The sequence below is a fragment of the Phaethon aethereus genome (genome assembly GCF_964289735.1).
Source record: "Phaethon aethereus genome assembly, chromosome: 13".
NCBI classification, from domain to species: domain Eukaryota; kingdom Metazoa; phylum Chordata; class Aves; order Phaethontiformes; family Phaethontidae; genus Phaethon; species Phaethon aethereus.
The window spans coordinates 5,960,794-5,978,067 of record NC_138589.1 but is presented as its reverse complement, the minus strand read 5'-3'; the positions used below and the strand labels follow the sequence as shown (position 1 = coordinate 5,978,067).

At 40.4% G+C, this 17,274-nt stretch overlaps 1 protein-coding gene across 1 annotated transcript in view; it reads right to left on the bottom strand.

Annotated features, from left to right (window-relative positions):
• Positions 1-17,274, bottom strand: part of TOX3 (TOX high mobility group box family member 3) — a 73,959-nt gene that overhangs the window by 13,625 nt on the left and 43,060 nt on the right. Inside the window, exons 2-3 of the mRNA XM_082005881.1 lie at positions 11,396-11,461; positions 7,222-7,476 (exon numbers count right to left, since the gene is read on the bottom strand). Of these exons, the coding sequence (XP_081862007.1) occupies positions 7,222-7,476; positions 11,396-11,461 (321 nt within the window). The remainder of the gene's footprint in view (positions 1-7,221; positions 7,477-11,395; positions 11,462-17,274) is intronic.

Genomic DNA, 17,274 nt, shown 5'->3' with positions numbered 1-17,274 from the left:
ACAGAACAATTTAAAACTCTTACAGAGACTTAGCGTTTAGTTACAGCTTGAGAACTTGAAGTGGAGGCTGAGTACTGGGTAAGCTGTCCAAGGGGAAACGATGCAGGTGGTAACAGCAGAGAGTAGCAGGAATTTCAAAGGAAGTTTTCAAACGACCCAGGAACAAGGACCCAACAAAGCCTTTGGCCAGGTACAACATAATCCAGACCAGCTGCAGCATCTGCCTCATTTGGCTGGCTTAAGCAAGCGGCACCTGATTTTAGAGTTTAAACTCAGGAGGCAGAAGAGTTTAAAGCCATGGCCCAGGCTTAATGCACAGCTGGCGTCCATGGGCATATACGTCCGCGTTCCTTCTGAGCTCGGTTCTTAGGGGTATCGGAGGTTCAGCTTCCGCTCCAATTCCCGACAGCTTCCCCAGTGGGGCGTATCATTTTCCACATATTCTTACGGCACCTCACGATATTTTCTGGAGCTGATGGATCTTGATTTAGGCATTATTAATACAAAATAGTCACATCTGTTTTCGCAGAGTGTTCTGCCAACTTTCGTGCTAAAGTCCCTCATGTTCTCAACAAGTAGGTAATAACCTACTTGCATCTATTTTTTAAATTATTTTGGTTTTTTAGCAGCAGCAGTACCTGCTATTCACATAGGTGTCTTCAGCAACTGCTGCCACTGTTTCCTATGGACAGGTCCTTTCTTATGAAGGAATGAGTTGCCTATTTTTTGAAAAGAACACCAAAATACGTTTCCTTCTTCAGCCATACCAGCTCATTAACAGACTCTATGGATGAGAAAGAAGGGAAGAGCATGTCTCTCAGAAAAGTGATTATATTACCCACACCGAGTATTACAATGTCACTGAGGACACGAAAATCCACACACTATTAAAACCCTATTATTTAGCACACCATCCGGCTAGCACCGTCTGCGTACCACGTTAAAGGCCGAGCATGTAGCTTCTGTGCAGAAGCCACCGCTGCCTGTTGCCTCCAGGGTCTTGAGCCCATTGTCCGCCTTCCCGCGAGGCGCACCGGGCTGTGCACATACGCTCTCTGAAAGGTAACTAAAAAAGTGCACAACTACATCACTAGACATAAAACAAAATATTTAACTATACACCAGTCAAAAAACAACAACAAAAAAAAGGACCTAGTAAAGGCTTGAAAGCTCATCGGCAAAGCACGCAGCTCAGCTCTGCAGGCAGGAGCCAGCGCTGAGCTCATGGCGGGCACCGGAGCTGGAAGTCCCAACCGAGTGCCCAAGGTCTGGTTTTACAAAGCGTCCGCCACCACGTGAAAGGTTCTGTGTACAGCCAAACGTCACTGATCGGAGCCGCCAGAGCATCGTTTAATTTGGGATTACTTAGTTCTGAGCTTAATTTTTCTTGGCAGCACGAGTTGGTAAAACCAGAGGCGGTAACGGCTACCCCTTCTGCGGGGAAGGTCCGATACGAACCAGACTAACACTGCTGATCTGAAACTTGAGTTTAGTAATCCACCACAGTAATCAAAGAGAAAGTAGAAATAAGAAAACCCTGAAGATAATCTCGATCTCTAGTAAGAATTGTTGCTACTCATATAAATGTATAATTAAAACCTTCTGGAATTAGTTGTATGTTTTCTATTGAAGATGACAATAAACATGTTCGTAACAATAACAAGGGCTTGTTTTAATAGACCGTTCCAGGTGTTAAACACATTAATGACCCATGAAATAACTGCTTCATCTGCAACGCATTAAACGATGTTGTTATAACATTGTATTAATTGAAAACCTACTCCATTCTCTCTAGATAGGAGATTACAGACTGGATACCAAAAGTGAGATTTACAAATAAGTTTCTTTGCAAAGTAAAATCGAACATATAAACTAGAGGCACACAGTCAGGTGAGTAGTGAAATAACTGGTTTTTGCCAATTTTAAAGCAACATTTTAAGCTTTTCTTCTTGCAATCTTCTGTTAATCTATTCATTAACAGCTAATTAGTAATTTGGGAATTTAAATTACTGAAAAAGATTTAGACCTTGACGTAAAAGGCACCACTGTTTCGAAACATTAATACTATTTGTTGTATGCAGCCTTCAATAAGCTCAAATTTGCAACTCGGGTCTTCAAAGCCACACCACTGAGCTGTATATCTAAAAAGTCTTTTCTTGAAATAAAAGCAATAGTCACCATCATGCCTTTGATTTGAGCACAGTGCCACTCTTAAGTAGCAACGTAATTAAGGACGAGCGTATTCCACTATGAATTAGCCTTATCTGTGCAGAATCCTGAATGCACTGGCAGCACTGCAACAATTATAAAATATAAACCAGCTCAAATCTTCATCAAATAGGGAACACGTTTTCTCTAGCAGCATATGTAATATAGGGAGCAATATATGTAAAATTATCAGTCTGTTTCTGTAACAGCTGTGCTTTTTGGAATAAAAGAAAAAAATCAGACTGAAAAGAGACAATTATTTTACTGTCTGTTTCTTAGATATCAGAAAGAGAATTTTGAAATTCATCAAAGCTAACCTTCTGTTATGTACAACAGGCTAAGCTGAAAAGAATGTTAACAAGTTCAATTTTCATTCAATCAGCACTACTGCTCTCTGAAATGTTTCATTGCAGGAAAGAAATAAAAATAATCTATATGGTAATTATGAGGATGAATCCCCCAGTAACTTTCAGCTACATGAAAGGTCAGTTCTATTCAAGATATTTTATCAGTCCCCTGCACATACTCCTGTCCTGTCATTTTAAATCTGAACAGCATTTTATTTTCCCATTTACAGCTACCTGCAGAATTAAGTACTTAAGCCAAATAAGAAAAAAAAAAAAAAAAAAAAAAGAAATGTTGAATGCTGGCAAAGGCTATAATAGCATGGAGATAAATCGTTCAGCTGCTCTCTCTCAAGCCTCTGGGGCTGCAGATTTTTCTTCTCCTGGTGCACTGTGGGTATTCAAAACTTGTTCAACATGATTTCATTTCATTTCAGGCACTGCCTGAGAAAACTAAATTACAGAATCAATCATACAGAAGGTCAGAGTGAGACTTCATTACAAGTATTGCATGCTTGCATGAATATCTTTCATTTATGACTGACCCAATATGTCACAATAGCTGTCTAGTAAAAATAATCCACTTTCTGAAATTGATGTACTACTGATGTCAATGCTACTCAGCAGGCTGGGCAGATTATAGAGAGGTGTTAAAAAAAGGAACCCTCAGGAGCACAAGTTGTAGTTTTACAGAATTGCCACAGTTTGCAGATTAAAATAATTTTTCTGTGGCCAGCTCAACAGAAAACAGAGCACCAATTAAAATATCGGGGGTTGATTTTTAATGAGGATATCGCTGTTGACTTCCACTTATTTATATTCAAGTATTTATAGGGATAATATTTGCATCATGTAAATCCATGTGTTCTTTCAAGTCAAATGTACATCAGCACTCCATTTTTCAGTGACTCATTTTTGAGCATCAGGATTTTATTTGCATATTATTAATATATGAAAATTAATTAAACTGCCTCCATTTTATCTCCTCTTTTTGTTGCTGTTTTATGCTTTTGAAAGTAGAAGAACACTGTTAAGTAAGATAAATGTGCTGTGTTTGCTGCCAATAAAAACGAAGTTAATCAGCATTGTGACAAATTGTCACTCTTTCCATAGTATAATCAGCGTGCCTGGATCCAGGTCCTGTATACCAGGAAAACCCCTACTTTGTTCCTAATAGTGTGAACAATTGTTACCTCATCCATACGATCTTTTAATTATTGCTAGGCCACATCTATTCTGAGAAGTAGTATCTTTCTTGCACCATGAATGATTTTTTCAATTATAATAAATATGCAAAGACTATGTTCAAAAGATAGCGGAGGTTTTTTGTTTTGGTTTTTTTGGTCTTCCTTCGGGAAATATGTGAGGTACTTGCCGAAGTATTACAAGGTAGCTAGCCAACTCCATACCCTAAGGGAGACACAGGAGAACCTTGACATAACCTATTTTTAACCATGCCTCTGGCGATTCTGCATTCAAGTTTATAGGTGAACATGTCAGGTAGTACATAGAAAAAAGCCAAAGACACACAGTATTAATCATACTTCTGTCCAAGCCCATTTTATTTTTTCAACATTTGTGATTTAAAATCTCATGACATTTTTTCAAGGTGAAATTCTTCTGCCGGACTTTTCAACAGGGTAGGACTACATTTATCTAAATTAAATATTGCTTACAGTAAAGCTCTCTAATGCTTCACGAGATAACCAATAAACTCAATGCAGTTCATATTACAATAATTTAAGTTTGTATTCAGCTAAAGAACCTTTACTGATTAGCAATACACTATTAATACAGACTTTAAATAAGACTATCCTAATATCGCTGGATAAGAACATTGTTCTGTAAGCGTATACGAACATCATAATTATTTTACAACCCCATCTTTAGTTCTTTCAGATATAGTAAATTCAATTGACCATGAAATGAAATTTCATAGTCAAAATGCCTCCTTTACATTTTTTTTATTGCTGCAATAAAGTTTTTATAGCTCCAAGGCAAGGTAATTCATGAACTGTCTAATTTAAAGATTAATTCTAATATTATTAATAAATATTTACCAGTTTAATAAAGTGCACTTTTTCACATAAAATATGATATAATGTTTTCATTTTCTATTTTTGAAATACAGATTAACTGCTGGAAAATTTGAGTACTGAAGAGAGCTCTATGAATTCAGGGCAAACCTATGCAAGAACCCTCTGTTAATGTTTTTCAACTTGCTGAAGCTACCCAGCATTTATGAGCAGAAGAGAAAAAGACAACTGACTAATAAACAACTGCAGGACTCCATCTCACAGTATAAAACAAATCAAGCAGTTGTGGGGAAGTGTCTGACACACAAACCTCCCTGTGCAGCTCCTCCATATCAAACCACTCAATCCCTCATCAATTATCTGCAGCAAAACTAAAGTTCCCAGCCCAGAGCTTTGAAGCAGCCGTCACCCTAGAAAATACCACTGGACTACTGGGATAAGATCTCTAGATCTTCTCTTTGACGTATACAGGAACAAATTCTTACCACTGAAGTCAATGTAAACCATGCCATTAATTTCTACGTTGCACAGTCTAGGGAAAAAAGGAAAAGACGTAAAGGCTCTTATCCAGTGGAGGAAGAGGTGGGAGAAGAGAGACCTAACCAAGAGGCCTCTTCTGGTTGGAACTGCTAAGGTGACAGCACTTACTCATGGGAGAATCACATTCAATGAAAGGATGCAAAATTAAAAGGCAAAACTGTCAGGCTACAAACCACTTAATGACATCGAGGGGATACTCATAACACAAGACTGATCCAGCCTATGGTATTTATTACGTATTTCTCAGCAAGTTTCATTGGATTCAGTGTGCACACGCTCTATTACTTTAGTTTTCAGGCATAACGTTCCCGACTCTCAGGTTTCGTTAATCTGATCTTTCTTTAGCAGTCACCCAACGTGTCCAGTGCATACAAAATCCCATGCAAAATGGCATCTGAACAGAAGCATCACATCCTTTAAGGCTTGTTTTAGGCAGTCTCTGCTTTGTTTCTATGGAATTACTGAATTCTGTACCTCCTCAGTGGTGAGTAGTTTGTGCTTAATTCTGTATTAGTGCTAGCTGCTCTTCATGACCTCAAAGGAAATATTAAAATTTGCAACAAAGCAGCAGCCTGGAGAATTCCAGAGGAATATTTGCTGTGTGTTGATTTGTAAATCTTTAATTAATTTTTGCTTGCCAGAATAATAAAAAAGAAAGAAAGATTTGCATGAAACCGTAACATGACAACACGACGATCTTTACCACAGTCCAGCAGTAAATCTGTATTTTCACTACGACAAGTTTAGCAAAGATCCTATATAAAACAGCTAATCAGAAAAAAATACAGTTGATGTAAAATATCTGTTCAAGCTAAACATCTGCTGTCTTCAATATGGAATACAGAAACTAATTCTGATCGTAACCGTTGAGTTTAAAATGCTAAGTATGATAAACGGACTCACAGCTGTGTCTCATCACTGGGGCTGTGAACGTTACTGCGCAAAGCTCAGAGAAACCCAAGCAGAGAGATCCCCCAAAGCTGAAAGGGAAATACAACAAGAAAGCAGAAACTGCCTCGTATACCCTCCCACTGAGCTCACAACCATACGATGTGTATAGAAGGTGGAGAAGTCCCCATACAGCCTTGGTTTTGGTTGTTCTAATTAACAGGAATGATCACTGGAATTAGCCTACAAGTCCCCGTCACTCAGCCTTTCCCCACACCCGGATCGTCCCTCCCCATTCTGGAGGGCTCGGAAACAGCCCAGGAACAGGAAAACAACAGGAACCGGCAGGCCCAACCTGCCACAGTCTTTCTAGTCAACAAGAGCACTGGACAGAAAAAAGTCTTTTTATGGCCCTGTATTTTTGAGTATGGTCAAGGTAATATATCCCTATCACTTCTATTACGTGTTTTAAAAAAAAGAAATCGATTCCCATTTATAAAGAGTTAGCCCACGGAATATACAGAATATAGGGAAATACGGTTTTTTACTGCTGGCATACTGTGTCTGGCTCCCCTTCTGAGCTACTCTCAATACTGCATTTTCAAAATATCCTGATGGCTGTCAAATGTAGGTCCCATACTTGAAATACAGACAAGCAATTCCTTCTAAATGCTGTAGTTCACCCCGGCCAACACAATGGTCTTTCAAGTCTTGACGCCAGTGCCAACTATATAACACATTTTTGATCTTTAGCGGCACTTGGTATGCACATGATGCCAATGGATATGGGATTCCAAATCCACTCCCAAAATTAAAATTCTGTGTTTATAAAGCCTGACTGCTTCTTCACAAGAGATCTGTTCACACGTGGTATAGCATTGCACCGTACATTAACAACCATGTTTATCTTCCTGAATCCACCAATATTAAACCCTTAACCATTTGCCAACTGCCTTAGGGAACTGAATAATAGCATTTCATAACACTGACAACACGTGTCATCATTCATACAGAATATGCCTGCACGTGATACAGTACGTTGGCAAATGCTTGGTCAGGCTACGGTACCAAGAAATCGTACAGTTCTTCCGAGAGGTCAATTAAAACTGATAGATGACACAAATCTCCGTTGTAGATTTGACAGTCAAAAGTCTGCTTTGACAGACAATAATAGGCAACGGAAACACACAAAGAACCGGACCTACCATATGCAATCCATTGCTGTGGATGACGCCGTCTTGCTCCACGAGATTTCGGGATATTGTAATAGAGGGAAGATCCAAGCTCTGGGGGGGAAACTGAGGTGTAAAGTCATTTCCTTGCACGGGCAGCTGGTCACCAAGGCCCTGAAAGGGCAGCAGTATATCTGCCATCCCCAGTGCAGGGTCCGACTCGGGCGGGGGAGTAATGGGTGGGATTTCGAACTCCTCGTCCCCAAGGCTCGGCGTATGGAACGTCTGCTAGAAAGGGACAGGACAAGACAAACCACGTTAGGGCACACTGCTCTCATCACCCACCTCCGGAGCTGCGGTCCAAATCTTGTTTTGTTCTCAAATGCAAACTCTATACGCAACAAAATTTTTGAGTTTCATATACTGAAGGGGTTTGTGGATCATTCTGATTAAAGATTTAAGTCTCATTATCATATGGCTTTAATGGAGTATCAGTATTAACAGTTTTTTAATGCGTACTTAATTAGCAACATCTGTCTTTGTTGTTAGTCTGAATATCAGCTACATTGGATTTGGCTGTATAACAAATTGCCACTTTATTGATATGTTAACAAAATAGCACAAACAGCTTACATTACTCTCACGCTTCATAAAATGCGGACAATTTTGTAGCACGCACACAACATTAATTCAACACTGACCATTCCACACCCTTTGTTTCCTTTTTATCCACTCGTAAACATGAAATATTCTAACCCTGGTCTGTATTTCTTTTCTTTTCCATCCCAAAGTACAATGCACCCTTTTAAACAAGGGTTGTAATTCGGAGGAGAGACACGTATAAAGGAGCGGGGGTGACTACAGCAGCTCCCAGCGCCTGCTGAAGCGAGCCAGCTTTGTCTGAACAGTAGGTTTGTTACAAACCAAACACCTGTTAAGATGCCTTGAGCAAAACATTTACAGCCAGTCGTCTTCAGGGGCCGTGCGTGCTCCTACGCGCGCACGCGTCCGTCAAAGGCAATCTTCATTCACGTAGAGTCTGCATCTGGCTTCGACGGTGCTGACTTTTATTTGGGAAACAAATGAGCTATGCCTACGCAAATTTCTGGTGAGTTAAATGAACTTTCAGATATTATTTCAGGTCCACTGCTACTTAATAATGGAAATTCAGCGCTTGAAATTGGGCCATTTTACACGTACCCAAATCAGGCCTGTCTTGATCAAACCATGCAGTTGGCAATCCTGAAATAGGCACTCTTGTCTTGTTCTGGACATGCAAGGCTGCTCTGGGATTTGTTTGTTTGCATTAGTTCGGGATTGGGGTTGGGGGGTGCGGAGAACTGTTTGATGTATTATTTACATTGTTTGAAAGAGTGACTTAATGCCAGTTAATTTAAAAATGGTATGTTCGGTGAAAGATCTCATTAACTGCTGCAAATTGTCATCCTTCAAACTGTTAATGATGATATAAATTAATAACCGCTTGAGAGAAGATGGAAACTGAAACACAAGAAGAACCTTTGCTTGCATATAGAACCTGTCAGCTGTCATTATTGGTCTCGCACCAGAAATGATGAGGTCCCAGACTGCTGCAGCCTGCAGTACCGTCGGAGTCTGCCGAGACGCTACCCATCGCGCTCGATCTGCGAGGCTGTAACTTAATTCTGGATGTGAAAGCTGGGCCCGGGTTAGGGAGACGTTTGACTTCCCCGCTGCTAATCTACAAAAGGTGTGAATTTTTCTTCCTGTGGACCCCTTAGTTCACAGACACAAAGGGTGGCTTGGCCAGGAGAAGTGGTTGGCTAATGAAGATAACCCTATGGCTGCATTTGCAGTTATTTTGGCACTAATGTGGTCTAGTAACAGATGCAACTGTAATTTGTGACTCATTTGCTACCCCATTACTGCTTAATGAAATCTAACATATCACATTAACAATACGGATAAACACTCATTCTTGATATGTGGCATTTGGCTGTTTTCATTACCACTGTAATTAACACTTGAAATATTATTTCAATAAATATTTAAGGTGCTTTAAAATGGGTCGTAGTAATCATGACATTGAGACAGGAAACATAAAGCAAACGTGCGGCTTCTAAGCCTGAATGTGCTCTAGGATTACACTCTCAAGGCATTATTTACAGAAATAAAATGGGCTTCTAACTCAGCAGTGCTCAAGCCCAAAATCACAGCGAGAAAGCTACGCTCATGTTCATGTAAAAACACTATAATTAAATACATTGTAATGCAGTAATTGCAAAGTTAGGTTCACGCTTTAATATGAACGCTGACACTTACTCGTATTTTTATTCCTTGCTCAAGCAAAAGGGTTCGGTGAAATCAGTATTATTATAGCACGTCTGAACCTCCCTTTACTTGACGCATTTATGCGATAGTAGTAATTATAAGAACCGTATCTTTTCCCCCATCTAACAGAATAACTCTAGGACAGCTGTGCAAATATATAACACAGATAATAATACAATCTTTTACTTAGAAAAGAAGCATTCATCTTACTACTTACCACTTACTACAAATAGGAGAGCAAATTGATTAATACTGTAATATTTTTTAAACGTGAATTTAATTCTCACAATACAACTTGTCCAAATACGTATATACCTTTTTTAAAAAGCATGTAACGGACCTAAGATTGAGGATAAAATAGACGTAATCTAAAAAGAAAGCAACCCCCTCAGTGAAGTAGTCTTAAATCCAAATCACTGGGCTATTCAGTCTGTAAAAAGAGCCTGAATAGTGTGCAATTTGGGATTACAGAAAGGTGCTGTTATGACCAAAAGATGGTATAACATTTGTGGGATTTATCTTACCAATCACGTTTTTTAAAGTTATTAACTTTTCAAATATTTATATCTTACACATTTAAAAAAAGACAAAAAAAACCCCACAACTGTGTGCATGGTTAAATGCCATCTGTACTGAAATGTTCAAAACATTTGTTCCTTTTGATAAAAATGCAAATCTGGAGAACTGTTGTATCAACATATAACAGCCAATGTCTGACACGGTGAATTATCACAGCTGGAATTAAATTGTCTCTGAACAGCTGCTGGCAGCAGAGCTTTCATCAATGTTTGATTCAAATGTAGGAAAGAAATTCTACAGAAAGAAACATCATGTTGTCATTACAGATGGGGTTTGTGTTCATTATCACAAATAACACTGGAGCTAGTGCCAAACAATATTCCCTTATCTAAGCAGTCTCGCTGTGTAAAAAGAGATGGTGACCATTGTATAAATGATTCATAAAATACGACTTTTAATTCTAACCTTCATATTTATTGTTACACCTTTCTGCTTATTTGCTCCGAGATCGCTTTTTTAAAAAGTGTGTAAGAATACCTGCGACTGAATCACCACGGACAACACGTAAAATCAAGGCTGCCCAGTTTTCTAACCTTTCCTCCTGTTGGGAAGATCATGTATGGCACGCACCCTAGATAAATACTTAGTTCTTGCTCTCCATCTTGCACTTTCCATCATTCCCTTTCGAATAAGAGCTGTTGGTTCTTGGTGATGAGCAAAAGGTGCTTCTGTCTGGAGCTGGGGTGAGTATTAGCACGCTGATAGTCTATTAACTGGCTGTAAGGCGGCACCACTGCAACAAATCCGTGGAGCCTGTAGTTGCCATACCTTCTTCCTGTTGCCACTCTCCGAGGCAGTGATAAATACATCACACCTCCACAGCCCAGCCAGCCCCCACCAGCCCGGCCCCTGGGTTTGTTCTTGGTCCTGGTCAGAGGTTTCCTTCATGAATCACATACACCTCAGGCAACAAAGTTGGTTTTGGTTTTCTAACTTAGGAGAGTATTAAGAACCCAAATTAAAATGTTTGCGTCTATAACAGAAACTAGCACCCTAGCTAGTAATGACTATTACTATGCTTGCTTTCAAAGTGTAGACCTACTGTGCTTTTTATTTGTTCCCTTCTGTTTATAATTTTTTTCATACATAAAGCGGATTTGTTTCTATTGACATGCTATGTAAGTAACAGCCTTATGGACAGCTAAATCGACTAGTAATGGAGAGCTATCAGGTTATTTTCTTTCTCATTAAAGTCTTTATTTTGTGCTCCATAAAACACACAGAAATTCGGCACTTCACTCTTCATCCATTCAAAGTCTGTTAAATTATCACCGCAAACAGCAGAATATGAGCATAGATAAAAAAGAAAAACATCTACCTCATTTGCAGCAAGAAATGCATTATTTGCCTCTGCCATGTTCATGTAGTTGTTATTGTTTCCAAACTGAAAGAAAAATAAATATTTGGATTTTAATGCATGCCATGACAAACTTTTCTTTACCCCATCACTGGCATAGAGAAAGTTGAAAAAAACAACAAAAACAAAACAACAAACAGATATGATGTAATTTTGCAGATGTTCTTTGAAGTCAGAACACGACTGGACTCAACATTATTATTATTATTATTACATACTCTGCATCCCCAGGTCTGTACATGGAAGATACTCAAGTGTATCTCTCCAGCTTCCTTTATCCATGTAGCAAAGTCACTCCACAGACCTAGAGGTGACTTTGGAAATCAAGTGTCCATTAGAAAGAGACTGTTCTCCAGAAAAGACGTTTCAACTCTGCTACATAAGCAGTAGACGCACATTACAGTATTTCTGCAGGTGATCCTGATCCGGAGTATTGCTGCAGCTAGAAGTAGCCGGTGTATTACCGTTCCAGGAGACCTTGTTTTAAAGAGATGATGGTCAATAAGGGGAAGAACGAGAATCTGCGGCATTGTTCTTAAAATCCCATCTTCTCCCCACAAAATTAAGAAGCCAAACAATCCCCCTCGTCTATCTTTCATTCCAGCTTAGCTCCCACGCTCCCAGAGAACATTAACACCAGAAGATTCTGCAGATCAGAGAAACTGTATCATGCTGAGGCCTTGAGATCCACCCAGGGTGGAGTGGCCGAGTACCCACTTGCTCCCACGGAGGTGCAACTCCTCTCGCACCCAAGTGATCTGAAAGGATCCTCCTGGATGCCATAGAGTCGTTTCCTCCAAGTTCTCAAGTATGAACATTTGTTGAAGAAGAGAAGTACTTTTTCTTTTACAGACTGAGCACAGAAAAGAAGAAGATTAGCACCATTCTGATTACCCGGCACTTGGTGTGCCTGTTCCCCTAAAGGCAAGGATTTCTGCAGGTGCTCCCGGAGCAGGCAGGCGCCTGCAGCCTGCGCCTCAAGGAGCAGGCACCGCGCCTGCCGCGCAGCTACACCGAAACCCTAACCCCGGGCTCCCACCTCTTCCCGTTTCCGCTGCCTGGCTGCAGAGCCGGCAGCCGGCGCGCCGCAAAGTACGAGCATCGAGTGAGCGAGCGGTCCCTGTGCCGTCCCTGCCGTAACCTGCCACACCACTGCTGTCACAGCCACGCTCAGCAGCGTTCCCTTAACCCCCATTTCCGAGTTCTGCAAAGCAGATTTTTTCAGGAAGGCTTTGTTTTATCTTGCCTGGGGACCTGCCGCCTGCAAACCACAACCGCGACCACCACCACCAGCAACGTAAGCTCTGCAACACGTGCATGAGGGTGGGTGATCCTGCAGTTGCACAGATCAAGCTTTCCAAGCAAGAAACTCTCTTGGGCTTTCAGAGCGGCTGAACCTGTCCCGAACGTAGAACCGCTTTGCCCCAGCTCAATTCGCCACTGCGGCACTTGTTGCCTGACTGTGTTGAGCAGGGAAGCGTTGCAGACCCCGGCTCTCTCCAGTTCCTCCAGTGTCCTACGGCCGTGGAGGGGCCAGAGCGCTCCTTTCAAGAAAAGGTCTTTCCCTGAAAACTCAAAAATCCATTTCTGAAAATAAGACCACAAGTTAAAAGGAGGAAACAAAAAAAGGGGGGAGGAAACTGTAGTGATGAGTATAGTGATAGAGGAGGAAAAAAGGAAGATGGACGCAAAGAATTGGAGCCTCGGGTACCTGATGAATTGCCTGACTGACAAAACAGGACATCCACAAAACCAGAAGACAAACATGGGAAGGAAGGAATATGAGATGAGATTCCTCATTCTGAAGTATGAAATTCCGTTTGTGTACTTACCATGCTGAACTTTCAACCTAGAACACGTTAAGCAACAGAGGCCTTAACACAATACGTAGGCTTGCCTCAAAGCTATTAAGACTCCGTTACCCACAGCTATGCAGACACTCAAGTAATGTCCTCCATTTTTTAAAAGCCCAGATGTCACCCATTTTTGGAGATTAAAAAATTCAAACAAAATTGCGCCTTCAACTTACCATTTTGGCATGTAAGTGTGTGTGTGTGTGTGGATTTGTTGCACAAAGACACCGTACTTCAGCTCAACAGCGAGATCGACAGGACAGGGTTTTTCAGGGGCAAACTAAGAGGGAAATACATGAAAAACTCGAACGGCTCCAATAGAGCTGTTCTTTCTACAGCAACAAAAAAAACCGACATCAGGTTTTCAAGTTACACGTAGGTGCGAAGGCACAACAGGCAAGTCTAGCTCGAACGCTGGGTAAGTAAGTGGGAAGAAACCCTACCCTATTTTAATGTGCTTAGCCTCCTGGGGGCTCCAGTGCTTCAAAATGGAAAAGTAGCTGATTTTTACCCTGAAAAGTAAAATTCTACACTGTTTTGATCTACGTGTATTCCTCATGGCACAGCTACTGCTGTTCTGATTGCCAAGTGGTTTTCCTCCTTTTTGTTTTACTAAAGTAAAACCAAGGGGAACGTGACAACATAATTTCCCGTTTTATTAAGACTGTGGAAGCAAACGACGTAACGAGGAATGTCAAAGCTAAAAGTTGCAAGTACATATCCTTAGATCCATTCTGTTCTTGGGCTACAATATTTAAGACCCTACGGAATATGACTGAGGCACCGATGTCAGAACCTGGCATATTTAGGCTTTTGTTAGTATGGATCATAACTAATATTATTTAAATTTATGTTTCGTCTCTGAACTAGAAATCCATTGAAGGCACGCAGCAATTATCAGCGAGTATTTCTAAGATTAAACTTCCCTGTTATCTAATGGTATCTATAACAACAAAAGAAAATAAAATGGTTATTATCTTAAGGACCTAAACAATTCAAAAAACAAATTAAGCTTAGAGTGAAATAAGAACTGGGTTAGAAATCCTCTTCTGAACAGTTAGTCTGCGAATGTAATTACTGAAGAAACTACAGCTAATCAGCTGTGAATTGTATCCATTAATTAGTATTTGCCCTGGAGAAATGAGAAAAATCAGTAACAATGTTAACACTGCAATGCACTGATGAGTACCGAAACACAGGGCCCTCGGCGTTTAGTCAAGCAGGTGGCTCCAATGGTCCAAGTAATTTAAAAAGCTCTCACCTGAAGTACAGAGCTGGAATTACAAAGCACTTCTTGCATATCTTTGTCTCTATATAAGGTTATAATTAATGGCTTTTAATTTAGAAACACTTTGTGATCAGCTGGGAACAGTTATAAATCATTCTAAATAGAACAAGGGGTTCTTGTCTATTTTAGTCAAATAATTTGGGAAAGACGTGTTTTGTGAAACGACTCTTGTTGCAGTCAACATTTCTCTCCATTTATTTTCTAAAGGATCCCTTGCTCAGACCCCTCATAAACCCCTCGGAGCACCCCTGTAGTGGACAGCGGGCATTCAAATTACAGGCGAGACCCGGCGCCGGCCCTGCCCGAGCGCACTCCCGCGGGACCAGCACCCCGTGCAGCTCCCCTTCCGCTGCGTGCTGCCCTTGGGATGCTCTGCAGATTGCCTCGCCGCAAGGTTTTGCGTAAACTTTTGCATCTAAAGACCGCTGAGCATCCTTGCTGTGTAACTACGGAAGAATAAAATCGTTTCAGCTTCCTCTGGGTTACAAACTCCTAGTTGTTTCCTCCGATTCCAGGAGTTCATCAAACTCCGTCTTAAGTTTTAATAAATAAAGCACGAGTACCGCAACTTCCTGCCGCAGCAGAGCAGCAGAAACCGTACGCACATGCTGTTTTCATGAACCGGGCTGCAAACAAACGGAACCTCTCCTGGATTCGCGGTGAATCACGGCTTTCGTTCTTCACGCAAACCACCGCGTCAAAACTACGACAAGTTCACTTCTCCACTCTTTCACCTTGCAAGGGCCATCGAACCTTGGCCCTACTGAAATGCCTACGAACCGACACGAAGACTTTGGTGACAGAGACCGGACGTTTGCTTGCTAATACCTTGCATAAAGAATGTCAAGAAAATGGACTCTTTCTAAAAAAGCTTCTGAGGCTCTTCTCCTAGCTTTGACTACCAAACCTGAAGCCCAGCATCTAGCCTTATTCATCTTTCTTAAGCAGGGACACAGGAGCCCAGACTTTTGTCTGAGCGTCTCAATGGAACAAAAAATGAATTTTTAAAATACTAGTATTTTTATGCTCAACAGTAAAATTAGATTCATCAGGCAGATACACGAGATTTTCTAAATAATTCTTCGTATAATACTGTTGCTTAGTTTCGTAGTGCAAACGCAAGGAAGAAGAAACCATTTGGAAGGGTTACTCTTCCAGCAGAGAATACCACCAAAAACATGGCATGTGAATAAATGTCCCGGATGAAAAATTCAAACAAAATATATCCAGAACAGGAATGACACACATTTTATCACCTTCTCATAACTAATCCACAGACTTACATTTTGGTTAAAAGGAATGACTGCAATTCTGTACTCAAAGGCTACATATCATATATCTGAGAATAAATTAAAAAATTAATAGTTATTACAGAATACACTCCCCCCACCCTTTTTTATTAAGGAAAGTCCTAGCCCAACCCTTACTGCAAAACAGAATTCAGACCTAGTTATCATGACACTAACAGTCCTTTCATAATTATTAATGTTTAGTCAAAATACACATCTAAAGTTTCTCAGGACGCTATCTCCATACAAAATTCTGACTGGCTTGATGCTGCACTACCGCCCGCAGAGCGAGCTCCAAACCGGCTCTGCCACAGCACTGCATAGCTGCTCGCATACGTATTTTAGACAGTTACACATCCGAATTCTATCATTTCTGATGCCAGTTTATTGCTTATGGAAAAGGGCAGCCTCAACTGATCACACTTCAGTATTTCTGCAGGAAAATTAGAAGGCGTATTTTTAAAAATATGGCCATTAATAAAGCCATTCTTTTACAGTGCGAGCACGCTCATATTTTTATGCGGAATAGTATCTACTTGCACAAATATATATTATGGCAAGGATCTCAGTTCTATCTTCATATTTGGCAAATTAATTCCTCTGAGGTTACACTATCCTTATGAGTATAAAGAAAGATAACGATCCCAAAAGATGTAATTACAGACCAAAACTAAATTACTTTGCAGGTCTAAGTACTGTATCTTAATAATTTCACCGGAGAACATCTTCACTGCATTTGGGCAGATTTGATTTTGCTGCCTGACCAATAATTACAGCTCTGGCAAATACAATGTCTGATAAGGACATCAATTAAGAATGAGCATTGTGTTATTTAAAAAAAAAAAAAAATCATCATGTTCACAGCCTGTCCGATTGAATGAAATGCCAAATTAAATTAATGGAGATTGCTAAGTCTAGCTGGCTGGTGGGGAACCATGCAGAAAGTGGGACAGCATAGACAATAAACTGTCTGTAATTAAAAGATGAGAAGCTGGACTAATGCTACTTCAGCCTGATTACTCCAAACAAAACAATATACACTAAAATTATTCTGGCAGCAGCAGTAGATAGAGTGGGAGGAGGGATGAGCGAGGGGGCTTTTTCTTTTTTAAATAGTATGAACTATCACCATCTACGAACAGCAGTGTCCTCACCAGATATATTATAGTAAATATTGGGTCTTTTTCTTATCAGGAAACACGATTTATTTTCTCAATGAAGGTAAAAATAACAGATGAGAATTCTCCAATCGTTTCAGTTCTAGATGGATTTCCAGCTAATCTCTGTAGAGGCTTTACTTTTAAGCATGATGTGTTCCTACCAGGAGCAGAGTGTTCTTTTCTGGAAGAGCAAGTCCTTCATGACAGTTTCAATACTTCAGTAGCAGTAGGTGGTATTCATATTATTTTA